This window comes from Leptonychotes weddellii, chromosome 14 (genome assembly GCF_054177405.1).
Source record: "Leptonychotes weddellii isolate Sample4059 chromosome 14, ASM5417740v2, whole genome shotgun sequence".
Lineage (NCBI taxonomy): Eukaryota > Metazoa > Chordata > Mammalia > Carnivora > Phocidae > Leptonychotes > Leptonychotes weddellii.
In genome coordinates, this window is record NC_138382.1 from 72,895,514 (window position 1) to 72,923,158 (window position 27,645).

At 47.0% G+C, this 27,645-nt stretch overlaps 1 protein-coding gene across 11 annotated transcripts in view; it reads left to right on the forward strand.

Annotated features, from left to right (window-relative positions):
- Positions 1-27,645, forward strand: part of RALGPS1 (Ral GEF with PH domain and SH3 binding motif 1) — a 315,256-nt gene that overhangs the window by 86,369 nt on the left and 201,242 nt on the right. For 10 of the 11 annotated variants that reach the window (XM_081803618.1, XM_081803617.1, XM_081803622.1 and 7 more), the window contains 3 exons: positions 6,346-6,467; positions 9,584-9,691; positions 18,497-18,547. In XM_081803618.1, the coding sequence (XP_081659744.1) occupies positions 6,411-6,467; positions 9,584-9,691; positions 18,497-18,547 (216 nt within the window). In that variant the 5' untranslated portion in view covers positions 6,346-6,410. The remainder of the gene's footprint in view (positions 1-6,345; positions 6,468-9,583; positions 9,692-18,496; positions 18,548-27,645) is intronic. The other variant, XM_081803621.1, reaches the window with a different exon arrangement.

Sequence of the window (27,645 nt, forward strand, 5' to 3'; positions counted from 1 at the left end):
TTGTGTTATTTTTAACTCTAGATGCCCAGAACTGGCCCACCAGTGGGTTCACTGGGTGGGTGATGAGTGAATGAATGAACAGCTGGGCCACATGTGGCTGTTGCCCACTTGTGACAGCCCCAAGCTTAGAAGTCATCCTTGGTTCCCCTCGTTTCCTCTCCCCTCACATGCAGTCCATCACCAGGTCTTGTCTGTTTCCCTCCAGAACCCCTCCCAAATCCATCTCCCATTCCTGTGGCCAGCAGTCCATGCCATTGTCCTCTCTTACTCCTGCTGCCTCCAAGGCTCCGACTTTGTCTCTCTTCATCCAGTTCTATGTCCAGCAGCCAAAGTGACCTCAAAAACAGTAAGAACAGATCCTGTCACTTCCCTACTCAACACCCTCTAGTACACCAGAGGGTTCCCACTGCACTCCAGATGAAACCCACACACCCACCATGCATGCAAGGCCCTTCGTGTTCTGGCCCCAGTCTGTCGTCCATTGCCTTCTGCCCACTCGGGTCCATCTGCCTCTATCACAAGTCTGCTGAGTTCATGTGCATCTCAGAGTCTTCACACTTGCTGTGCCCTCTGCAAAGAGCACACTGTGGTTTTTATGGGCTGACTCCTTCCTAAGCTTTCAGTTCAAATTTCACATCCTCAGAGCATCCTACCTTGACAACCTGGCAAATACCATCCTCCACCCTATTTTAGTTTTTTGAGATATTTTTCAGTATCTGAAGTTATCTTCTTTGTATCCATGTGTGTATTTTCTGACTTCCGTACTGGAATGTAAGTTCCACGGGAGCAGGGCCTGCTCGCCTCATATCCCCAGTGCCTGGAACAGGGCTTCTGGACCAGGCGTCACTGAATTTTGATGGGAAAAATATGATATCTTTATTTTCACCAACTTCTAACTGAAATTTATCACTTCTCTCAGTTCCTAATATAGACAGTGAATCACAGTAATAATAATAGTACTTGGGACTTTGTCGCCAATAAAATCACAGGTATTCTCATATCACATAACAATCATGGCCTCTTAGAATATCTGTGCCCATAACTACTTTCAAATTATGTTAGTTATTAAACCCACCAACATCTTGTTATTTAATGCAATAATAAATATATATATATTCCTTACATGAAGAAATATACATTATTATGTTATAAAGTATTTAAAAATAATTTAACAACTGTATTTTAATATAATTGGTTTCCTGGGTAATCCCATGTAATTGGTTTCCTGTGTAATTTTATTTTATGCATGTAAAAACATTTCTGTGAGGAGGGACCCAGAGGCTTCACTAGGCTGCCAAAAGGGTCCAAGGCACAAAAATGGTTAGGAACTCCTAGCTAGAATGATTCCCGCATGAAGTAGGGGTTTGATGAGTGAATGAACGATGCATATATTTCCCCGTTCAGATGAGCCCCCTGTGTTTTCGGGGTCAGGTTTCTGGTGGCTTGGCATGAACTCGGTGTTTAGGAAGTAGCCCTAGTCAAGGTCTTTTGGAAGCCACTCTACTACCTGCCACTGAAAAAGAGGCATCTACCACAGAGCCCAGGGGTGGGAGCCAGGTCCACTGCTCTCCTTTTCTTTCAGACACAGACTCTGCCTTCAGCTTCTCCGTTCATCTGCTCCCTTCACACTCTGGCTGACTCTCCCCGCACCAGGCAGGATCTGGCCACCCCCTAGAAGCGAGGACACAGTGCCTCAGGTTGGTTGATCAGCAGAGACTGGTGTCTCAGGGTCCTGAGTTCCCAGGAGAATCAGGTGGCCACTCTGGTCCAGTCAGTCTGGCCTGGGAGACATGGCTGCTGTCATCAGGAGCCCTCCCATGGGGTGCGGAAGCAGTTCTCAGGGGCCTGGGCCAGGCTGACTCCCTTGATGAGAGTCTGGTCCCTAATGAGGAGTTGGGGGCCTGGCTGGGCCTCAGGGACTGAAGGTGGATGAGTGGGGGTTTCTCTGGGCCCTGGAAAGGATACTCTGTTCTGCTTGGTCCTGTTGTTTCTTAGCATGTGAAATATCATTTACCTGAGAGTCACTGCCCGTAAGTTAGGCTATTTGTGTCCATGGTGAGACATGCAGGAGTCAGATCTCAAACAAGTGCTCTGTCTTTCTTTCCAGCCCAGGCTCCCCATAGGAAGCATAAGGAGTAACACACTGTGGCTGATGTGCTTTGTCTCTAGGTGGGCCAGAGGGGTGTGGGTGGGCAGATCAGGCCTCTTGGAGGAGGAGCCCTGCACTTAGACACCTGGACTCAGCCTGTGCTCCCGGGATGCCTGGGGCCCACAGCTGGGAACCCCTTTCCTGCCCGGGAGGCCTATGGTTTCACAGCATGATGCTGGGCTTTCTCGCAGTTAATTTTTTGTTCATTATTTTAGGAAAAAAGAATAGCTATAAATGAATAGAACTGTAGGATTAGATTAACACTTATAGTAACTAGTAACTTTGAGTGCTTGGTCTGAGGCTGGCCTGGGTGGAATGTTCTACATGCATTTTCTTGCTGGGTCCTTGTGGGCTTTTGGAGGAAGCCTGGACCCAGGCACTGGTGTCGACAGACCAGGATTTGAGCTCCCTAGCTCCACCACTCAACTAGCAGTCAGTTACATCACCTCTCAGAGCCTCAGTTTCCAGGAGTAGAAGAGTCTCCCCTGCATGGGGTTGTGAAGATGAAATGAGCTAGAAATGTAGCACCTAGCCCGGCTTTGCACAGCTGCTGTTCCCTGGGTGTGCTGCTGGTGGTGTGTGGACAGGGGCACCTAAGCACAACCCCCAATGATGCTGGAGAAATGGGCAGAGCTGGTGGCGTCCTTCAGACAGGATGCAGGGAGTACGCCAATGACTAGTCATGGAAGAGAGTGTGAGAATAAAATGTGGCACCTGTGTTGAAAGGCTGTGTGACTTGAGAATTTATGGTGTCAGGCAATTGGGGAGAGCCAAGGCCTTTGGTTGGGGCCAGGCTGAGCAGATTGGGCTCCATGTTGGGGCTCCCCTTGGTGAAGACCCGCAGAGTGCCAGGCATACCCTGAAAGGAGTGAAGCCCACGTCAGCCTGGAATGGGAGCAAGTTGGATCCATGGGGAGCATCAGGCTGGCTGTCTCTCATGCCCTCCTGCCATGGTGACTTGGGTCAGGTCACTTCAGTCTGGCTTGAGCTGATCTGAACACGGTCCATCCAACAAGCTGGTGGCTTCTGGCATTGAGAGCCTAGCTGGGTTGGCCCTGACTCCCAGTCCACATGAGCTGGTTTGTCTGGTCTGAGACAGCTCCTCAGCTTGAGCCAGTCTCATGCTGCTGCTTTGAGCTCTTGAGCTGGCCTTACTTTCAGCCTCAGTTTCTGGACTCCCCACTTTGAAGTCTCCAAGTTTCTCATGGGGTGTCTGTTGGAGGGTCCCATCCATCTGACGCCTGGGAGGCCTTCCCTTTGCTCCAGAGGCTGGTTCCCCTCCTCGCGGTCCTGTCTCTTCTGCACTGGAAATTCCTCAAAGTTTTTTGCTTATTAATAACCCTTCTCTCTTGTCATGTGCTAATGTAGTTTGTTTTTGTTATTTTAATATTTCTTGGATCATTTCAAAGGGATGTGGAAGGGGGCAGTTTAAACATGGGCGTTCAGGTTACCACCACGAAACCAAGCTGGTGGCGGCTACTTTTATTGCAGCGTAGTTCGCATACCGTAAAATTCACCCATCCCAAGTGTACGATTCTGTGACTTCGGGCGACTTTATGGAGCTGTGAGACTGTCACGATGATCCAGTTTTAGAACATTTCCGTCACCTCAGAAATGTTCTAAATCCCTTGTGCCCATTTGCAGACAGTCCTGCCTCCCCACCCAGCCGACCACTGATGGGCTCCTGTCTCTATGAATTTGCCTTTTTTGGACATTTCATGAAAATGGCACCCTACAACACAGTCTTTTGGGTCTGACCTCTTTCACTTTAAGCATAATGTTTTTGAGGTTTATTCATGTTATGGTTTTCATTTCTTTATTGCTGAGTAATATTCCACTGTGTGGATACATCACATTGTTGATCCATTCAGCAGTTGAGGAGCGTTTAGATTGTTTCCGACTTTTGGCTCTGATGAGTAGTTCACGTACATGTCTTTGTGCAGACATATGCTTTCATTTATTTTAAGGTAGCTACCTAGGAGTAGAATTGCTGGTCATTTGGTAAGTGTATGTTTAACTTTTTAAGAAACTACCAAACTATTTTCTAAAGGAGCTGTACCTTTCACCTCCCTACCAGCAAGGTACGAGGGCTCCATTTCTCCGCGTCCTTGCCAACACTTGGTACTGTCTTTTTCATTATGGCCGTCCTAGCGGGTGTGAGGTGGTAGCTCACTGTGGTTTTGATTTGCCTTTCCCTGGGGCATGTCCCTTCGCCATTCCTAGGCCTTCTTTCGCTAAAGGTCTCTTCCTATCTTTTGTGTAGCTGCCTTCCAAACCTGCCGCAGCCACGGGCTCAGGGTCCTGGGTAACAGCCCGCATGGCTTCTCCGAGGACAGAAATGATTAACAAATGAGTGCTTCCAACCCAACCCCTTTCCCTGCTCATGAAAGAGGAGTTTGGCGTCTGAGGAAAAACTTAGCCGACCTGTGCTTTTTTCCCTTTTCTTTCTTTTCCACTATGAAAATGGTAGCACAATCAGAAAAGTTGAGAGACTAGTGCAGTGAACTCTTGTCAGTGGATGTCAGTTGTTAGCATTTTGCTGTAGTTGCTTTATCTCGACTTCAGTGTGTTTCGTGGATTGATTCGAAACTAAGTCGCAAACTCACTTTAGCGCTGAATTCTGTCCCGCGTGTCACCCAGGTAGACTTTCTCCTACTTGATCTCCCTACTGCTGCTCTCGTGCCCCAGAAAATGAAGGGTAATTCGATATTATCTAAAATGTCCATATCCAGCTGTCCCCAGTTGGCCCCCAAATGTCATTCATAGCTCAGACTGGTTCTTGTCAGTGTCTGGGGGAAGAAAGGAGGGAAGGTGGACGGCTCACAGGCTGTCGCTGACGGGGACGCGGCTGACGGAAGCCAGCGGAGCGGTTGTGAGGGAACAGCCATCGTGGCTTTGGAGCCCGGCGCGGCCGGAGCCTGCGGCGCTCTGACATTCCTTCTTGGGTGTTTGACTCCGTCCTATCTGGCTCGCTGCTCCATGGACCCTGTGGCTGAGGCTCCAGCAGGGTCACAGGCAGGGCAGAGATCTTCTCCGTCTTCCTCCAGACCATCTTCCCCAGTGGGCTTTGGGCGAGACTTGCCCTCTAGGGTGGATTTTCTCTCCGGCACCGCATATATTCGGCATATATCCCAGATTAAGTTCGTCATCATCTTCCACAAATCTGCTGCATCACCTCTGTTCCTTTCCTTGAGGAGGGACACACCATCCTTCTGGCACCTCGGGCCAGACACCATTCATGCTCAGCTTGTTCTCCCCTGTCTGGGGGAGACAGTTTCTGCCCCTGCTGTCTCCCAGTCTGTCTCCTTCTGTCTGACTTCACTGTGACAACCTCACTTAGTGCGGAGGACCTTCATCTCTGGCCTGGATAATTGCACTTGGCTTCCTGCTGGGCCCTCTACCTTCTTTCCTTGCCCTGTTACATCCTCCCTACTCTCCTGGTCACTTTCCTGCTAAAAAGCAGGTGGCGGCTACAGTTCTGTGATGTTCAGTGATGTGATAAATGCTCTGCTAGAGGTATGTACACATTGGCATGAGAGCATCTGGTTCTGGTTCGAGTGGTCCAGATGATCCTCAGAAGAAATGACATTTGAGCAGGGCCTTGAATGATGATGGGATCAGGAGACAATGTGAACGAAGGCACTAAAGCATGAGTTACTTAACGTCTCTGTGCCTCAGATACCTCACATGTAATATGGGTGTAATAGGACCTGCCTGAGGCTGTTGTGAGGGTCAGTTAATGTACGTACGTCAAGTGCACGGCACTTGGCGAGCACTGTGCCAGTATTAGCCGTTATCACCTTGTTACTGATGAAGCAGTCGAGTGCATGGGGAGACAGGGTAGAATCTGTTTGTCTTCTTTGCCTGCTTTCATTTAAAACAAAGGTCACAGGGCACCTGGGTGGCTCAGTCAGCTAAGCGTCTGCCTTCGGCTCAGGTCATGATCCCAGGGTCCTGGGATTGAGCCCCGCATCGGACTCCCTGCTCCACGGGGAGTCTGCTTCTCCCTCTGCCCCTCCTCCTGCTCATGCTCTCTCTCTCTCTGTCAAATACATAGATAAAATCTTAAAAAAAATAATAAAGGTCATCTCTGGGGTTTTCTCTTCAAGTGTAGCACAACGTCACCTCCCCCCCACCCCCAGGGTGGGATTAAGTTGAGTTTGAAGCTGGTTTTCATGAGCCCCCTTGCCTTGCAGGACTTCTCCAGACAGGTTATGTCACCGACGGAGGCTGCCCTGAAGCTCTCTGCGGCCCGGAGACTATGTACAAGAGGAATGGTCTGATGGCTAGCGTGTTGGTCACCTCCGCCACTCCACAGGTACAGGGGCTGTGAGGATTGGGACAGTGGGTGGGGGTAGGGGGACTCCTTTCAGTGGACCCAGGCCCCAGCTAAGTTGTGGACAGCAAGGCAGCAAGGCTCCGTGAATACCACCATTCTTAGCCCCCCTGAGGCCCTTGGCCACACCAGGTGTGAGATTTGGGAGGCAGTCAGCCCTGAGGATCAATAGGTTTTCTGCAGTCGTTCTCGTCAAAGAAAAGCAAACACCTGCCCAGTCCAGTTGTAGCAAGTGCCACATCCCATTTTGGTGGCAAGATGGGATCAGACCTTTCCCAAGAAAAGCTGCTGCTGATTATAAATAAGTCACACATTCCAGAATGAAGTCTGACAGAAGTGATTCCAACTGGCCCTGTGTTCTTGTTTACCTTGCTCAGTAGGAGATGGCTGTAAGCACTGGTGGTCGGAGAGTGGCCTGGGCTAGGGCCCCTGGCCCGGGGCTTGGGGGGGTGTGGGTTTGTTTTCCAAGTGCAGTGACGGGACAGAGGCATGCAAGAGGAGTGGGTGTCATCAGCCCAGGGATGCCACCTTGCCGAAGGTGTAATGCCTGGCTCCGTGACCACCGGCAAGGGAATGCTCAGTCCCTCACAGTTGAGCTGGGCTTTTGAAATGATCCTGTGTGATCGGCTAGAAATTCACAGGAACCTATTGATATTTTGTAAACTTTTAAAAAATTCCTTATTTTGATCTCTGCTTCTGAAAACAGACTTGTGAGTACCTTTTAAAATTCCCTGATAGTGCCAATATGGGTTTAAATGAAGTCACTGCCTCATCATCATCACCACCACTAATGTATTTGGGGCAACACTGGATTAAATAAGGCCTCTTGTATGAGCATGTGTGTCTGGGGCAGATGCAATGGGGTGTTACAGGGAAGTTATAAAACCTGAAATCCCAGGAATGGACTGTTTGGTAACTGGAGGAATCAGACTTCTGTTTTCATTACAATTTACACTTCATCCACAGTAAAACTTCTGTCTTTTCTGACCTCTCTGTGTGTATGTGCACACATGTACACATATACACGTACATATTCTGTGTGTGTGTGCGTACGTGTATGTATCTGGAACATGGTAAGTACTCACGTAGTTGTTGAGAGCACACATGTATAATTGAAGTACTCAGTAAATTTTGGTGATGAATGACACCACACACACATCCACCCCCATAATTCAGCGCATCCTGTCTGTCCGGCCTTGCATGTTTCACAGGTGTCATCCCACTAATTCTCACAGTAGCCCGATCAGGTATGTACTGTTTCTTCACCCCCCGTTTATAGATGGGGAAACTAAGGCAGGAAGACGTGAATAAATTGGCTCAAATCACACAGCTGGTTGGCCGTGGGTGGGGATTCACAGCCAGGCCCCTGTGACTCTCAAGCCAGTGCTCTTAACCCTGATGACACTACACTGAGGAAAACCACCTTGTCACCTGACTCGGTCGCTTTCTGGAAGGTGGGTGTGGAAGTGCAGAGTGACTTACAGGTATTCGCCTGCTTGGAGTCTGTGCATAAGACTGAGGAGCAGAACAGACTGCCAATTTTAGAGGCATTCAGGATTCGTCTTAGTTACTTCTCAAAAGTTTGGCACAGATTCTCCTCAGGGGAGAATGTCCCATTGTTCAGGGAACTTCTAAAATAGCCATGGCCGAGCCTGCCCTTGCCCCTTGAACCAGCGTCTCCCAGGGAGGGGGATTCTGCCCGCTGCTCTGTTAGCTTCATCGTGTGTAACCTGTACCCCAGCCCTGGGGAGGAGGTGTCAATGGTGCCGGTTTCCAGAGAGCTGAGACGGTCAGGTGAAGTAGCTTGTGTGGAGCTGGCATTTCCACCGGCCATGACTTCAGCGCTCTTAACCACCATGATGTGCTGCTGCTTCAGATCGTCTTAGATCTAGTTTTGGGTAGAGCAGCCTCATTCGTAAAACCTTTCAATGACATAGGCCTACTGAAATCTACAGGTTTGAGTTTCCGCTCCTGCTTTTAACCCCACATTCTCAGTTGTTGACTGTTGGTTTCCCTCGCTGGCCTAAAAACACCCTAATTTCCAGTAAGATTGCAAAGTTTTTCCAGATATAGCCATTTTGGAAAGAGTGAAATAAAGAAGAATTAATAAAAGCATGTTCTCTAAGTCCCAGTCCAAGATATTGAGGTTAATGGAAACCACAAAATCCCTCTTCATGGGTTGAGACGAATAAAACCATTTATGAACAGGATACAGTTTTTGGGTGGTAAGCTTGATTGGTTCCCCAAAGTAGAATTTGATGAAATTAAATAAAGTCAAAGAGAAGGTATGTTCAACATTCTGGGATCCCCACAGTGTTGGGTTTCATAAAACTGGCCCCATTTGGGGAGTTTTAACTTGCTTTTTTATGGGAGACCCCTTCTGTACATGCAGGGCTCATGGTGTTCTCCTTAATAAGGGACTCTTCTGAATTTAACTTTCACGCCCGTCTCCGAAGCCAGTTGGTTACCTCTCACCTCATCAGCAAACTGGCTTTGAATTCCAAATGGCCCATACATGAAATAAGTCTTGAAAGCCAGTTTAACATTTTGTGTAAGAATTTCCTGCAGTGACTTCAAGAAAAACAACAAAAAAAAAAACAAAGGTGAAACCAGGTAATGTTTGAGAGACAGAACAGGACAGACGATTGCCTAGGCCTCCTAAGTTGTGAAGTCCTGTTCTCTCTGAAGGAGGCGTGGGCTGTATCTTTTTACCCCACCAGCTACACAGCGGGTTGGATACAGTCGGGGGTAGTGACCGAGGGTACACGTCTGGCGTCAGGTAGACGCGAAACTAGGTTCACCTCCTAGTTCTTCGGTTTCCTGGCTGTGATACCTTGGGGGAGGTGGCCTTGCCTCTGCTTCCTTATCTGTAAAGCGGGAATAAGAATAGCATGTCCTCAGTCCTTACGAGAATTAAACAAGAGCATGTGTGTGAAGTGCCTCGCCCGGTGCCTGGAACGGGGTAAGGCAGCGAGCAGTAGGAGCTTTTCTCACTGTACGGTGCTGTCTCTCCTGCGTCCTCGGGCTGGGTGTGGGAGTCAGCGAGTCTGCAGTCAGCCCGACTGCTCAGGCGGCCTCTCTCTCCCTGTCCTCCACAGGGCAGCAGCAGCTCAGACTCTCTGGAGGGCCAGAGCTGCGACTATGCCAGCAAGAGCTACGATGCCGTTGTCTTCGATGTCTTGAAAGTGAGTCCCGAGGAGTTTGCTGTAAGTAACGGAACTGATGCGGGCGTCTGGGCACTGAAACAGGGTGCGACGAGGGGTAGCAAACACCGGTTGGAAACAACCCATGTGCCCAACAGTAGGGACTCTGGGATATAATATTCTTTATGAAATACTAAGCAGCATTAAAAAGGATGCCATCAATCTAGAATTAACCCCCTTGGAAGTCATGCACACTATATTCGAATATTAAGTGAAAGGAGCAAGTTGCAGCACCATTAATAGAGAACAGTGTCATTTTTAAAAAGCACGTGCAATGCACACATATTTATATTTGCAGAAGAAGAGGTCTAGGTTTGATGTTTACAGGTTCATAACTATCTGGATATAAATAGCCAAACATTATTTACTGTAACTTCTGGTTGTAGGATTCTAGTTAATTGGAATTTCATTTTTCTTCTTTTTGTTTCTTTTTGTTTAATTTCTACATTTTTACAATGACTTTTCTATGATAGAAAATAGTATTTTGTAATAATACATTTTTTTAAAATTGTCTTTTCTTTAACCAGTGTGTTTCTGCTGGTCTGACTGAGGGCTCTTCCTTGTGGTGGAGACGCAGAGTTGGCTTCTCGGTTTGCCATGACTTGGTTTCTTCCTTTTGTGCTTTGAGGGTAGAGGAGTATATTGCCTCTGGGGTGACCTGGAGCCAGATTGCAAGCACTGTCCCAGGGCTGTAACTCTTTGCAGCACCACTGACCTGTTTCCTGCCATGCCCACTTCCTCCCTGTCCCCTTTGCTGTAACAGGTTTTGGGCCCTCCAGGGTGCTGGGGGAGCTAACTGGGCCGTGTCTCAGCCTTCTGCCACTGCCGGCCCCCACATTTATTTTGTGCCATGCTGAGCCTGGCATCACCTCCTTCAGTGTAGCCAATGGGTCAGTTAAAAACTTGTGTGAACCTCTCTGGCAGCTGCCTCGTATGAGAATGAGACCCTGCGTTCCTCCCAAGGCCTCCAGGGCCCCCTGTGGTCTGGCCAATGGTCTGCCCCCATCTCTGTGCTCCCCAGCTATACCTTGGCTCCCTTTTTCTAACCCAGACTCACCCAGCATCCCCCTGCTGCAGCACCCTGCGCTTCTCTGCCTTCACTCCTGCTGGCTCTTCTCCACATGTCTGTCTCTGTCCTTGGGCTAAAGTGGCATCTTTCCATCACTCTCTTTTCCCTTACCCTGCTCTAGTTTCTTCATATTTCTTATTACTACCCAACGTTACATTATATAATAATATTTTTTTGTGATATATCTCCTCTGGAATAGAAACTCTTTAAGGACAGAAACTTTATCTGACTTGTTCATTGCTTTTTCCCCAGTGCCCAGAATGGTGCCTCGCTCATAGTTAGGTACTCAATGAATACATGTAGGCTGAAAGAATTCCGTCTTCAGAATAACCCGATGAAGCAGATTATTAGCTCCTGCTTTTCTAATAAAGAAGTGAAGAATCTAAGAGATTAATTTTTTTTTGCCTGGATCATATAGCCAGGTATGGGCAGAGCCAGGTCTAAAACCTTCATCTCCTGATTATTCACCTAATGCTGGATGGTCATATTAAGGGCAGCTCCCATTTTTGAACACCTGCCATGTCTAGGTTGTTGTTGCCGTTTTTTTTTAAGACTTTATTTATTTATTTGTCAGAGAGAGAGAGAAAGAGAGAGAAAGCCAGCACAAGCAGGGGGAGTGGCAGGCAGAGAGAGAAGCAGGCTCCCTGTTGAGCAAGAAGCCCAATGCGGGACTCAATCCCAGGACCCTGGGATCATGACCTAAGCTGAAGGCAGACGCTTAACTGACCAAGCCATCCACACGTCCCCCATGTCTAGGTCTTATGCTAAGTGCTTTACATGCATTATCTAATTTACTTCTCACATCAGCCTGATAAATTAGGTATATTTATTATTGCCAGTTTACTGATGAGCAAGTCAGTGCTTAAAGAGGAAAATTACTTCTTCACACAGAGAGTAAGTGGCACTGTCTATCTGGGATTTAAAACCAAGGCTGGCATTCTAGACCAATACTGTTCCAACAGGAATATAATCTGAATCACATGTGCAATTTTATTTAATTAATTAATTTATTATTAAAATTTTTAAAATTCCAGTATGGTTAACATATAGTGTTATATTAGTTTCAAGTGTATAATATAGTGATTCAACTGTTCCATATATTGCTTAGTAAGGTCATCATGATAAGTGTACTCTTTAATCCCCTTCACCTGTTCCTCCCATCCCCCCAACCAACTATCCTCTGGTAACCATCAGTTTGTTCTCTGTAGTTCAGAGTCTGTTTTTTGCTTTGTCTCTTTTTTTTCCTTTGTTTTGTTTCTTAAATTCCATATATGAATGAAATCCTGGTATTTGTCTTTCTCTAACTTATTTTGCTGAGCATTATACCCTCTAGATCATCCATGTTGTTGCAAATGGCAAGATTTTATTCTTTGTTATGGCTGAATAGTATTCCTTGTGTATTTATACTACATGTTCTTTATCCAATGGACACTTGGGCTATTTCTTTAATTTGGCTATTGTAAATAATGCTGCTATAAACAGAGGGGTGAACATATTCTTTCTAATTAGTATTTTCATATTTTTTGGGTAAATACACAGTGGTGTAATTACTGGATTGTAGGGTAGTTCTATTTTTAATTTTTTGAGGAACCTCCATTGTCTTCCACAGTGGCTGAATGAGTTTACATTCCCACCAACAGAGCAAGAGAGTTCCTTTTACTCCATATCCTTGCCAACACTTGTCATTTCTTGTGTTTTTGATTTTAGCCATTCTGAAAGGTGTGGGGTGATAGCTCATTGTGGTTTTGATTTGTATTTCCCTATTGATGAGGAATATTGAGCATCTTTTCATGTGTCTGTTGACCATCTGGATGTCTTCTTTGGAGAAATGTCTGCTTATGTCTTCTGCCCATTTTTAAATTGCATTATTTGGTTTTTTGGTATTGAGTTATATCAGTTCTTTATATATTTTGGATACTAACCCTTTATTGAATATGCCACTTGCAAATATCTTCTCTCATTCAGTAAGTTGTCTCTTAGTTTTGTAGATTTTTTTTTTTTTGCTTTGCAGAAGCTTTTTATTTTGTTATAGTCCCAATAGTTTATTTTTGCTTTTGTTTCCCTTGCCTCACAAGACATATCTAGAAAAATGTTGCTACAGCTGATGTCAGAGATCTACAGCTAGATCTCCATCCTTCTACTCTGCAGTATGCTGAAAGCAAAGTAAAAAGCAATGCTGGAACTTTATCAGTAGATCATGGACATCTTTCTAGGTCCATATATGTAGATTTAATTCTCTATTTTTAAGGGTTTATTTGAGAGAGAGAGAGAGAAAGAGAGAGAGAATGTATGCATGCACAAGCAGGGGAGGGGCAGAGGGAGAGGGAGAGAAAATTCCAAGCAGACTCCCCACTGAGCATGGAGCCCAACTCAGAGTCTCATGACCCTGAGATCATGACCTCAGCTGAAATCAAGAGTCAGACGCCTAATCGACTGAGCCACCCAAGAGCCCCTTTAATTCTCTATTTTTAATAGCTGCATAATATTCCAGAGTCTGGATATACCATAATTTTTTTTTTTCAATAAGTCCCTTTTCATGGTCTCTTACGTTGTTTCCAGATTTTTCCTGCTGCAAATAATGGTGCAGTAAACATGTATTTTTCTATCTGTATCTAAATGTAGATCTCTATATAAACTCTCCTTATGTACCAGTGCTCTTCTTTCTGTAGGTGTGGGGATTGTTGTGTCAACAGTATGCTCATTTCACTTTTTAGGAGATAAGATCTAAGTGCGATGCCTGATCTTGTATCAAGAAAAAATTGCTATAAAAAACAGTATTGGGATATTTAGCAAATTTTGAACGCAGACTGTAATATTAGATGATACTATTATAACAATGATAAGTTTTCTGAATGTAATAATTTTATCATTATGTAAGAGCACAATCTTGTTCTTGGGAAATAACATGCTGAAGGATTTAGGGGTGAAGAGTCATGATATCTGCATCTTATTCTTGAGTGGTTCCAAAAAAAATGTGTATGTATAATTATATACATGGAGATAAAGCAAATGAGGCAAGATGTTAATTAGTGAAGCTAGGTGAAAGGTTATAGAATTCATCATACTATTCTTGCAACTTTTTATAAGTTTGGCTTTTAAAAAAAATCCAGTTAAAGAACTTTTTTAATGGGTTACTGCCAGATTGTTTCCCAAAAAGAACAGAGCAATCTCTAGTCCTGTTGCTCCTGATGGCACTGATGGAGGACAAATGGCATCTTCCTGTTTAATTTGCATTTCCTTGACTATGATTCTAAATTTGCCAGACACATGGTTCCTGTGGCTCTTGGAGTAGAAGTAGGAGTGTATCTTTGGAGCTGATTGCCTTTTGTTCCGTGAGCCCTCCTGGTCATGTATTGGTGGAGTGATCTAAATGCAAATTTAAAGATATCTTCTGTTATAAAATATGCCACTGATTTGCCAGCAGCTTCTTTTGTTTGTTTATTTGGGGCTTGAGAGCCTTTAAATAAGGTTGTGGCTGGGAAGAGGGAATTTAGTCACCAGTGTTAGAGAACACTACTTTCAACATAGGCAGAAAACATTTTTTGTTTCCTTTTTGGCTAGGTGGCTTTCATTTATTCACATAGAAACACCTCTTTCTTTAGGGCCGTATTGTGAAGTACTTCTATAGGTCTCTCCATTCTGAAGAATTCACCTCAACAGAAATGTTTTGTAATATGTGGAGATTAGCCATTTCCCTAAAAAGCCTGGATTTTTAGGGGACCCTGGACTAGGAGAAGGAGGAGATGGGAGAAGAAGTTAGGATTAAGGAAGGCATCGCCAGGGTGACTGGCTTCATTGGGCATCCTGTGTTAAGGCTCTATTTCCCAAGATAAGGAGAAGCCATTGAGAGACTTGTTCATGAGTGTGCGCCTCAGTCCTGGCATGTGTGCCTCACTGGGGTGGGTTTGCTGATTTCGTTCGTTCGTTCACTCGTTCATTGTTTTTACTTAAATTCCAGTTAGTTACCGTACAGGGTGATGTTAGTTTCAGGTGTACAATGTAGAGATTTAACACTTGCATGCATTGTCCCATGCTCATCACGACAAGTGCTGCTTGTAGACAAGATAGTCCTATTTCTATGGAGGCTGCACCACACCCGTAGGAAGTGCCCTTTCTCGCCAGGAAGCCGGGTCCTCTCCCCTGCAGGCAGGGTCTCCTGAGGCTGAGAGCCACAGTGAAGGGGGACAGGACCTGACTTCCCTCAAGCTCCCACCCCTACCCACACCCTCCCTTTCTGGTAAAACTGCCTGCTTTGGAGTGCCCACATTTCCTGGAAAGGACTGCTCATCAGCAACCTTTCCATGTGTGTTTGGCTTTGTAGTAAAATGACATGAAATTTATAATCTGATGATTTTACCTATGTATTGACATATTCTTGTTCTGCACTCTGCGTCTTTTTTGGTGAGAATTGAGAGGATAGAAATGGGAGAGAATCTTCTGAAAACCCTCAGATTGTGTGTTTGGGACCAGCCAGTCTATTTTAAGTTTGGAGACCTCTGTTGTTGTTTATTTTGAATAAAACACCTGAATACGTTTTCTGACTTAGGGGCTGAGTAGGGATTAGGATACTCGAAACTTGGACCATCCAAAAAAATGTGAAATGTAAAGCCACTATTTTAATAAATCATTTGGAAATTCAGTAGCAAACCCTAGAAGTGACGGCAGGATGGAGAGGAAGCTTTCTCATTTTCACATTAGCAGACTTTTGGTTCTCGTCCTAAATGACATTGCAAACATCCTGCTAGTTCTCCCAGATAGGGAGTTAACTTGAGCCTCGGAAGAGATTTCAAAGGCCCACTGCGCTTTCAGCGTGAATCTCCTGTTTTCACAAGGCCTTTCTGTTCCCCAGGATGGCAGAATTAATCCAAATGTGAGGGGACTTGGCTAGCAATCACCATGGGTCTGGCAGGAGAAATGCCAGTGTGTTTGCACTGCCTGGGACATAGCTCTGGGCCAGACACATAGACCTGCGGGCCTCCTGGCCTCAGTCATCCCTCGATGCCCAGATTACGAGGACCAGATCCACCTTGTGCTGACGTCCACTGCCCCCTTGCCACTGGTGGGTAGACCCAGAGGTGGAAGGGCTTGGTTCCCAAGTGTTTCTTTATTCTTGGTGCCTTTGCTGTCTCTCTGCTGAGCTTCCGTAGGCAGCACTGGCCCGTTGGAGGGGACAAAGAGGCTCTCCACAGAAGCCACCTGCTTATTTCCCTCTCCCGCTCAGCCCTGAGGATGGTATGCTTTGGCCTGCATCCTATGCTTCTCAGGAATCCAGTGGTCTTGGACCACCTTTAAATTATGCCAAGAGGCAACCACAATTCTGCACCTTAGCCCTGGACTGTGGTTACACTTGACATACTGTGTGTGTTGCCATTTTTCCAATGTATTTTTTTTTTTAAAGATTTTATTTATTTTTTGACAGAGAAAGACACAGCGAGAGAGGGAACACAAGCAGGGGGAGTGGGAGAGGGAGAAGCAGGCTTCCCGCTGAGCAGGGAGCCCGATGCGGGGCTCGATCCCAGGACCCTGGGATCATGACCTGAGCCAAAGGCAGACGCTTAACGACTGAGCCACCCAGGCGCCCCTTTCCAATGTATTCTTGACATGAGGCTTTTTCATGACTATTTGTTGACTTAAGTAACAGCCTCCTTTAAGAGGAACTTTGATGCTTGAATATTCAAACAAATTAACAGTTTCCTTATTTCTTAGCTCATGTTTTGGCCAGGAACCGTAAGTTCACATGCCAATACATGAGCTCATCTTTGTGACTTCACATATATGTGACATATAAGTGTAAATATATAAACACATATGTGCACACAGTTGACGCTTGAGCACACAGGTTTGAACTGTGTGGGTCCACCTACATGCAGGTTTTTTTTTTTTTTTAATAAACACAGTACTGTAAATGCGTTTTCCCTTCCTTATGATTTTCTTAATAACATTTGCTTTTCTCTAGATTACCTTTTTGTAAGAGTATAGTTTATAATTCATCTAACAAACAAAATGTATTAATCAACTATTGATGTTATCAGTAAGGCTTCTGGTCAACAGTAGGCTGTTAATAGTTAAGTTTTTGGGGAATTAAAAGTTATGTTCAGATTTGGTTTTTCTTTTTAAAGACTTACTTATTTAGAGAGAGAGTGAGAGTGCACGAGTGGGGGAAGGAGCAGAGGGAGAGAGAGGTAGAGAGAGAAGCAGACTCCCTGCTAAGCATGGTCACAGCCCTGAGATCATGACCTGAGCCGAAATCAAGAGTCGGATGCTTAACTGACTGAGCCACTCAGGCGCCCCGATATGCAGATTTTAGACCAGGGAGGGTTGGCATCCCTAACCCCCATGTTGTTCAGGGTCCACAGTATATATATATATATATATAACCTTTGTGAAAATTCAAGATAGGAGGTGCAGAATGCCTGGCACCTGACAGATACTCTCTGTCTTTCTGTCTCTGTCTCTCTCTCTCTATATGCACATGCATAGATGTGCTCTCTCTATATGCATGTATATATGTATGTATACACACATACGCATATCTCGAGAGAGCACCTGTCAGATGCCTGGCATTCTGCACTTCTTCTCTTGAATTTTCCCAAGGATCCTATATAAGATAAGGATTATTGTCACCATTTCCTAGATGTGGAACCTGAGACTGGGAGAGGTTAAACCAAGTGTCAAAGAGCATATTAACTGTTAAGTGGTGGTATCCAGACACACACCCAAGCCCTGATGATTCCAGAGGCCCCGTTAGTTCCACTACATCACATCCTCCCCTTTGACATGTGTGCCTATGGGCAGGGTGTCTTCTTGAGTTAGGAGGCATCCAAATGCCCTTGGCTCTCCTTTCCCTGGCCTATCACAGAGGTATCTATTAACTGACACCTGGCATCCCAGGTGACATATAGAGATGGGCAGATCATGCAAAGTCGGCTCAGTGCATGCCTTGGCCTGCAAAGATTGTCAGCAATGGTGCTTTCTCTTATTGTCACCCGATGAGCAGCTAATAATGGGAGCAGCCTTTAACTAGATGTGTGTTTTCTTTGTTTACAACATTAGTGCTTTGCAAGCTAGCTGTGGTAAAGGGCCAGTTGTTTTTCATTTCCCATCTGTTGAGGACTGATACTTAAAAAAAATACAATAAAAACATTGTGGCAATTTGTTATAAAAGTTCCCAAATGCTTGCTCTCAAATTCTGTAGTTATCTCCTTGTGGGCTGGTGGAGTAAATAGCTTGCGGTCCAGCACGGGTCCACGGATGCATCTCGAGTAGCACTCTACCGTATAATTTAGAGGAGACTTAGACTTCAGAAGAAATATACAATTTCTATAAGCCACAGTTTTTTTAAAATTTAAATTTAGAGTAATAGATAGTGTCTCTGTTTAGCATTCTAATTTTTAATATTATGTCTACAGCTTTTTTAAATTACAAAAGTAATTCATGCTTGAAACAAAAACTCTAATAGTACAAAAATATCCAAACTAGAAATGTTCCCCTTAATCTTAGTCCCACCCTCCAAATGACTATCATCAATTCTTAAATTGGGAGTTTGTCTCACATTAAAGAAAGAAGGGTGTAGGGTCAAGATTTACGAAGGGGGAAGGGATGGGAGAGGCATTTTAGGAATTTTTTATTCCATTCTTTCTTGATTTTTATTTCAAGGGAGAATGTGTTATTACTCTGTATGGATTCAAAGTTACCTTTGACTTCCAGTATATTCTAACACTGATTCTCTTTTGTTGCAGAGCCAGATCACATTAATGGACATACCCGTGTTTAAAGCCATCCAGCCGGAGGTCTGTACTTTGTCCTTTAAATTGTTCTAAACACTGTGGCTGGGAGGAAATGATTTAGTCAGCCATGTCTGAGCGACTCTTGGTTTCTCTCTTGAAGTCTCTATAAACACATTAGTGATTTAAGCCCCTATTAAAGAGTGCATCCAGGAGCTTCTCATTCTTGATGGTGCTCATTCTTTGTGCCCGGTGTTTGGGGTCTGCAGAGACTGTCACTGTGTCTGGCCCACCCTGGCAGGGCTGGGGGCAGTTGGTGCCTGCGGCCTCCATACCTGAGCCAGGCCTTCCCACACTGATTCTTTTTTCCCAGGCTCCTCCTGTTGAGAATGGTCCCTGTCAAGAACGGGATGTGAGGGAACATTTTCCTGGAGAGCTTTCTTTTTATTGATCCCAAATTCTGGTGGTTGCCTTGTTTCTGATTTTGAAACCAGTTTCCACAGCAAAACATATACATATTTACATTAAGAGCATATGTACATTTTTAGAAACAGCATATTCAATAGAGAGAAAAAAGTTGGTTTTGGTCTTTAAAAATATCCTGGAAATGTTTAGTAGTTGATAACAAGGCTTTAGAGTTGTTTTAGTCAGGGTTCTTTTTTTGTTGGCTAGTAATAGAAATCCATTTTGAAGTAGCTGGATAGGCAGAAGAGGAGTTTATTATGGGGATAAAAGGACACTTTATGGAATCCATGAGCGTGGAGTTCAGGTGGCTGGAGAGCCAGCCGAGACGCGAGCGGTCTCTGCCTCTTGTCTCTGCTTTTTCCTCTCTTCCACTCTCCTCCCTTCTTTCCTGTCTGTTCGCATGGTCCAACCTGGCCTCTCCGAAGGGCTCGAATTTACATGATCCTCCTTTAGGCCACCTTCCAGACTGAGACCAGCAGCTCTCAGTCCAGCCTGGCTGACTCATGCTGCTTCGTGACCTAGGCCAGGAGTATGTGGCCAAGATGAGCGAGCACAGCTGAGGGGACCCAGTCTGGTGAATGGGGTGCACATTTTAGAGAAGAGGGATGTACATGGGGAGATACGTCAGAAAGTGTCTGCTGCAACCATGGTGTGAATTCCAGAACTCTCTTGACATGCAGCCCTTCCTCTTACAGTATGGTAGCTGTTAAGGCTTTGAGAAAAGCAGCATATTTTAATACAAAACCAGATGACAAAGGATACAGGCCTTCTGAGAGCTGGCATCTAACCTACTGCAAATTAGGAGGAAACTAGTACTTCTAGCTGCGCTCAGCATTTGTGTGAAGGCGTGGCAGTGATTTGTAGTATTGTGTGTGTGCACACGCATGCTGTGTTCATGAGGTTTGGGGAGCGGAGCTGTGTTTGATTTTTTGAATTGGCTGACTTCCCGTTTTTTATTGTTATCTTCTAACATGAAATTATCCATTCTTTCTAATTAAAAAAAAATAAAACAACTCTCTACCTCTTGGAGACTTTTAGGGGAGTATTTGTGTGATGGTTGCCTTAGTTCTCAGCTTGCAGCTCTTTGTGATCATGTACTCTGCTTAGCTTTGATCTGGAGCTGTTTAGACATTTGGATCTTTATTCTTTGTCCTGAGCATCTGGGAGAGGCCGTGAGCCCTGAATCCTGAACCTGCATGTGCCCAGGGAAGCTGGCGTGGCTGCTCAGGCTCATTGTAGGAGGGAAGATGGTGGGGAGTTCTTTAGAGGCACAGCTAGGGGCATACCAAGGCTTTTCCCCGGGGCACTGAGGTTTGGAAGGTGCCTCATCCAAGATATACCTTGATTCAAATTGTGATAAGACATTAAGGTGGAGATGTTTTACCTTCAAGATTTTCGCTTGGAGCTGTGGTTGTAATTGTGGCTGCACGTCAGAATCACCTGGCAGCCTCTGAAACGTGGGGTGCCCGGACTCCACACTTGACCATTGGGTCTGGATCTCTGGGTCAGGGCCTGGAGCCCAGTCAGCCCCATTTTGTAGAAGGTTACCAGGTGATTCTGATACAGAGTGAGGATTGAAAACTAATTCCTTTGAGGTATCTGGAGAAACCCCAAACTTGAATGTCTTGGATCTACGTTAGCTAAAAATGGAAGAGTTTGTTCCTCACTGTCATTGTCAAAACTGTGGTTAAAAGGAGGATCCTGGGAGCTGCCCCAGCTTTTTTGCTGTTGTTATTCTTGTTAGCAGACAGAAAACTAGAGTTTTTCCTCTTGATGATGCCTGCCACATTGTGGCTGGACCACCCCAGAGTTGGAGGGACATGAATAAGGACAGTTACAAGTTTGACAAGACTTCCCAGGAAGCAGAGGCCAGCATCTGAGAGCAAGTGACCTGCACTCGCAGAAGATCAGGAAGCCTGTGGACTGGTGCTTTTCCGTGCGGCCTATGCATCAGAATCTGTAAAGAAATACAGATGCCTGGGCTCCATCCTTGGAGATGTTGATCCCATAGAGTTAGAGAGGGGCTGGGAATCTCTGTTTCAGTGAGTTGTAGTCACTGTTCTTTTTGATATGTAAATTGTGCCGTCTTTAACCAGTGGGAGCCCTTTCGTGTCACCACCTGTATCCTTTTAACACGATCCCCTTGGTTTGGTTGGCTTCCTTGCTCTTTGGCACAACGAGCTATATCAATGTTATGTTGTACAATTCCTGCTGAAGACCTAGAATCGGGTGTGTCTTTGGGGTGCTGGTTTCTTTTACTGGAGATGAATATTCAGAAACCACAATCTGGGTGAGAGTATGCTCATGAGAGGAGGTTGCAGTTGCTTTTAGGCCCTTTTGGTGGACAGGGTGAAGAAATACTTATTTTTTCAAAGGAAAAGTCATGGGGCACTTGGGTGGCTCAGCTGGTTGAGTGTCTGACTCGGTTTCTGCTCGGATCATGATCTTGGGGTCATGGGATCGAGCCCCGTGTCAGGCTGTGTGCTGAGCATGGAGCCTGCTTGGGATTCTCTCTCCCTCTCCCTCTGCCCCTGCCTGTTTGTGTGCTCTCTCTCTCTCTCTCTCTTTAAAAAAGTAATAAAAAAATAAAAGGAAAAGTCATGAGTTCATAATTAGGGTAGGTGGTGTTCTTTCTCCACATTCTTCCTTCCCTCCTCATCCTTGTCATGACTTCTCTGTGGGTGGTGTCTGTTTCTCATCGTATTGACTTTGGACTTGGCCCTGTGCCTTGGGTATAAGTGACAGCATGCACGTGGTGAGTGAGAGGCATGACCAGCCCTCTTGGAACTTCCACTCGCCGTGATATATGGGTAGCTCTTGCTTGTTTAGCCTGAGTCCCCAAGTGAGGATGTCATAGATGACCTGAACCGAACCCAGAGCCCGAATTCTAGCCTAACCTGGCCCCGCCCCAGTGAGCCCAGTGGAGATTGGCTGAACTGCAGCCATTTCCACCGACCCCTGAGTGTGAAATAAATATTGCTGTTGTAAGCCTTTGAGATTTGAGGGTTGTTTGTTATATCACATTATCTTGTTGACATGTGACTGATATAATGTTGATCTTTCCAACTCAAATCTAACATTACAGTGTTGTGAGCTTAATTCCCTTGATTTTCATATGATTTCTTTTACACTGACAGTTTGGGTTTCTAACAACATTAAATAATTACATTTTTGTATTATCTCATCATATATATATGTATATATATACACATACATACATAGTAGTTTAAAAATAATAGTATTGGTGTTAATATTAACCAGCAGACTACGGATTGCAGTTTAACATTTTTTGCAGTTTTGTCTTCAGTACCTTTTCTTCTTATCTTCCCTCCCTCGTACCACTTCCATACCTACGTGGGCACCCCTTCTTGACTTCCCCAGAAGGCTTTTGGAAGCATCCGGGCAGAAGAGGAGGGTTATGCTCACTCAGTTCTGGAGTCTGCCTCCCGAGAGACCCTGTTGGATCTTCCAGTGCCTGGAACACCGTGGATACTCAATATTTGTTGAATGAGTGGAGAAGGAATGAATGGGAGAAGTGCGGGAGCAGAATGTTATCTGGCTGTGTTTAGGCCCATTGCCAAGGGTGGGGGGTGTACCAATTAAGGGAACATTATTACCAGGGTGCCTGTTTTGTGGTGCAACCGCTTCCCCCAAAACAAGGGTTTTGCCTGGTGAGCTCAGCCTTTGAAGATTCAAATTTCCAAATGCTGTTGATAACTGAGGGTAGAACTGTGGCTTCTGCTTGTTTCTGCAAGGGTGACCACAAAAGTATCGTCCCAGGGCTTAAAGGAAGCTTGGCAGACGGTGAGTTAAGGATTGGCAGGGAACAAGGAAAATGGAAGTTAGGAAATAAAGAACCATAACTGCCCTGTTCCCCGTTGACTAAGTGACCAATTTTATCAAACATTGGCAAGTTAATGCAGATGCAACCTCGCAGCCTAATGGCTCACAGCTGGGTTTGACTTCTACACTGTGGCCCAGAACCCGTCACCACCGTGGTGGATTCCCGGCTGCCAGGGCTTGGGGTGAAGGAGGTCTTTCTGAGGGGTCCCGGTGGTGGCAGCCTTGTGTGGTACATTTGTGGGGTGGCATTTTGTCCCCACCAGTATTCCCTCCCACATCTGTCTGTCATTATGCCCAATTCCGTCATTATGCCCAAACTCCCAGCCCATGGAACTGAAGGCCCAGCAGATTCTCAGAGGCCAGGGGAACTGTCAGAACTGGTTTTGTCATTGGTTTCGATGTCGATGGGGAGCAGCGTCAAGGGGGGATCTGCTATTCTTAGAAGGTGCTGACAATGAGCACGGTCTGTGCGTTCCTCAGCCCAGGGCTCTGTCCACACTGGGCCGCCAGGTCCACTCACCCACATGGTGTTCGAGAGCAGGGACTCATCTGACAAAGCCGGGGTTGAGTCCTGGCCTCACCCTGAGGAGCTCAGACTTTGGACAAGTTACTCATTCTCCTTATGCTTCTGTTTTCTTGTGTAAAATGGGGGAAATCACAGTTTTAACCTTACAGTGCGTGTGTGAGAACTTAGTAAAGTGCCTGCAGGCTCTCAGCTCCTGATGGCTTGTGGCTGTTTGCTGTCTCTGGTGCGCAGCTGGAAGAGGCTGTGTGCATTACGGACGCGGGGCTGTGCTCAGCAGAACATTCAGCCGTGCCCGTGTGGGGGCTGCTGGCCCTGAGGATGCAGTGCTTTGAATAGCGGAGTGGGTAAGAGCCTTCTTCCTGGAATCCTTGAGGTCTAAGTTCACATCCTGGTGCCCGGATGGCCTTCGTGAAGCCGAGGTCTAGATGAGGACTCACACCGTGGTGCCCCAGGACCCTGCGGACATTGCTGGGGAGAGTCGCTCTGCCTTGGAGTTGGCACATTGGCACTGAGCCTTGAAGGCTGAAAGCGGTTGTATTTTTTGGGTGGTTTGGGGAAGGGGATAGGAGTTAGGAAGGGCATTTCAGGCAGAGTGAATAACTCATTGAAAAGGCAGATAATATATTCAGTGAGATTTAACACTACTTTTGGTGCCTGGTGGCTGGGGAGAAGAAAAGGCGAGCTTGCTGCTCTCTCGGTTCTGTGCTCCTCGGCGCACAGGGATGCGTTGCCATTGCTAGGAATGTGAGCATAATAAGGGCTTACCAGAAGTCGTTGTGTCATCCTTTCGCCCACTGACAGCTGGGGGCATGCAGGGTCCCAGAGGCTCGGGGATGGGTGTCTAGTGGGCCTGAGTATGAAGGAAACGAGCCTTAGTGCTACCAAGTTCAGTGACATGGAAAGCTTCTTTGTGTGCCTGTGTTTTTCCCAGTTTTTGCTGCCATCCCCACTGCCAGAGTCCCCAGTAGTGACTGACCTTCACTCGCTCACTCAGTCGTTCATTCATCAGTCTGCTGGGCTACGTGCTGGAGAGGCACAGATGAAGGGGTCACAGGGGTGGGCACAATCCAGTGAGAGGGAGGAACAGCTATGTGAACATACAGTAGACAGGAGGTATTTGGGGGATGCAGAGACGTCAAGGAGAGTTGGGGGGAGGGATGGGCAGGAGGCGGAGCTCTACGTTGTTGGACTCGGGGATCCACTGAAGTATTTCAGAAAGGGAATAACATGGGCAGATTGTGTTTTAGCATGTTTATTCTCGCTGTTGGAGACAGAACCATCCGGACTCAGGAGACCGATTAGGAGCTTTGCAATAGTGTATGTGAGGCCAGGGGGGGCAGCCCAGGAGAGGAGGGGGCCCTGGCATTAAGCTGGTTATGAGGCTGCTGTGAGGCCTGAGACGAGAAGAAACAGGACAGAGGGGAGTGGACTGTGCGTTCAGGGAGCAGAAGGAAGGGCAGTGGGCAGAGGAGGAGGCAGGGGGAGTAGCTCCCAAGACAGAAGGAGGCTCAGGGAGCCTGGAAGCAGAGCAGGGGCGTCAGTCATGTTTACCCTGGGGGAGGGAGGCCGGAAGGGCTGGAGAGGGCTGACGGCCTGGAAGACTCAAGAAGGACTGAGGGACCAGAGGTCGAGCAGGGGGCAAAGCGCAGATTTGGGTTGGAGTCAGAGAACGAGCTGGAGGCCAGGAGATCATCGAGGGAGAATGATGGCAGAGTGCAGGGTCTGTGAGTTGGGGTGGCTCTGGACACTGTGCTTGGCAGGAGCTGTAGTGGGAGGACAATGAAGGTCTCTCCTGGAGGAGGCGGGGGTGTGGTGTGACCCAGGGGTGAGAAGGCACACCAGCCAGTTTAGTGACGTCCCTCGAGATGAGAGCAGGAGAGTGAGAGGAGGAGACCGTGGGCCAGAGCCAAAGGCAAGGGTGCTGACAGCAACACAGAGGGGGGATGGAGGTGCCAGGAGGTAGCCTGGGCTCCCCCAGAAGACAGCTGAGCGCCTAGACTAGGAGCTGCCTGAGGTAAGGGACTAGAGTATCACCAGCACTTGCCACCAGGCTTCAGGGCTCAGGCCAGGAGCTCAGTGTTAGCAGAAGGCAGGCAAGGGCTGGTCTCGGTGGGCTTGCAGTCCTCTGCTGTCCTCACTGTGCCCCCGGAGGGCAGCTGGGGCTTAGAGAGAAAGGCAGATGGCTTAGAATGAAGGAGGGAGCAGCATTCATGAATGTTTTGGGGCAAAGAGGCTTTCTCCAGAGGGCTTTTGCATCCCTGTGGGGCACTTAACTCTAGAGAGATTTGGCTTCACCCTTCCTGCCTCAGGGCTTGAGGCCTCTGCACATGACTCAACCAGCATCTGTTGGTTTGCTGAAGGGCTGGCCTGCCGAAGGGCTGGCCTGCAGGAATGGAAGACTCCCTGCTGAAGTACACCATTTCCTCTGGGCCACATGACACGTTGCAGTGCAGGAAAACACTGCCTGTGGGTTCAGGAACCTGACCCTCTGGCCTTTTGTCTGGATGCCGGGTTGCCTGCTCTGAAGAAGCGGGCATTCCAGAAAGCCGAGGTCAGTGTTGGATGTCAGACAAACCCTGTGTGTCTTTGCTGCTCCTTGGAATCACAGCGTTTGGCCCTAGGAGAAGGGAAGCTCGTTGCCAGCAGGCAGTTATTTGTAAAGAGATCGGTTTCGATGACATCATTAAAACCCCTCTCTCAGGTCACATGCTGGGCAGTTTTCTCAGACCACTACCCCAGCCTAGCCTGAGCCTCTGCCACCTCTCCTCTGATCACATCTCCTCACACTTCATCCTGCTTCCCAAGCTCCTTGCTGTATCCAGAGACATCTTTCCAAAGCCACCGTCTGACCCTGTCCTGCCTAGAACCCTCTGAGGCTCCCCACTGCTCCTCGGATGCACACTTCTACTCTGCCGGCCAGGCGGCAGGCAGTGTCAGGGGCCAGCAGCAGACCTCCCAGCCTCAGCCAGCCCAAGCCTGCTGCTCCGTGCCGCTCACAGCCTCCCCAGTGGCGTCCCCCCACCCCCCCATCGCAGAGGTGGAGCCAGCAGCTGGGAGCACTAGACTGGGAGTTGTGCACGTTCCCCTCACGCTCACAATACTGTCTCCCACTTGCCATGCATAGCACTTCTCACCGTTGTGCTGAAATGTCATGACTTTTAAAAGTTTGAATAATTAGTTCTTTCCAGTCTGTGCCTTCTTGGTTATAAACTCCATGGACGCGGGGATCATGCCGATGCTCTTCCCTCCATATCCTGTGACCCAGCACAGTGCCCCATCCTGATGTTACTTATTGAATACATTTAGGATGTGGCAGTGATAATAATGGTACTATCTCATTGAATTGTCCTCACTTCGGTGCTGCAGTGCCTCCCTTGGTTCAAAAAACTGAGTTAGGTAGTAGGGGGTGGTCCAGGTGCCCCCCAATGGGGGCCAAGACGTGGGGCGGGTGGCTCCCCGCGTAAGGCTCGCCGGCACTGATGTTCGCCCCGGAAGCCTGAGCAGCCGCCTCTCTCATCTGTGACTGCTCTGAGTTTGCATTTGTTACTTGCTTCTCATTTCCCAGTAGCTGCCCTCCCCATTGTAATGACTTCTTGTCACAATGGAAACAAGTGGAAAAGGCTTCCCCCCAACTCCACTCATGATGGAGGGAGGGGTTGGAGTCCCTCCCTGAGCCTCAGAAAAACACTTGTCTGAAGGGTGGGGAGAGCCGCCGGGACAGGAGTCAGGTCTGGCTGCAGACATAGGCCAGCAGCGTATTTGATCCACCACCCTTCTTGGGTGTGGATATGACAATAGTGCTGGTTAGAAACCAAATTTCCTTTTAAATGAATTAATAACATAAAACAGAACCTTTGGTGAACAGCTGTTTTTATCCTTGGGGATTTGGCACCTGGTTGTGATTTTTGTCTGCAAGGAAAACAAGGTTCATGTGGACTCTGTGTTAAGAACAGCTGCATGATTCCGGGCAGTTTGATGTGACTGGAGGACCCTAAGATTCCCGGGCAGGAAGGTCTGCATTTGCACCCTGGCTCTGCTACTCTCTAGCTGTGTGATCATGCCAGGTTCCTGCACGTTTCTTTTTCGGTAAAGTAGAAATGATGCCTGTCCCAGGCTGACGGCCCGGTACATGGCAGAAACTCACAAGGTATTTCTTCTCTTTTGAGAGAAGTCAGGGATGTGGCAAGGAGAAAAGGAACAACAGTGCTAATAAGTCAGGCTAAGAAGGACCCTGGGCCAGCAATGTGTCGGGCTCTCCGAGGGAAGGACCTTCTGTGTCACTGCTGTGGTCCCTTACTCCAGGCACAGTGCCACCTTTTTTTTTTTTTTT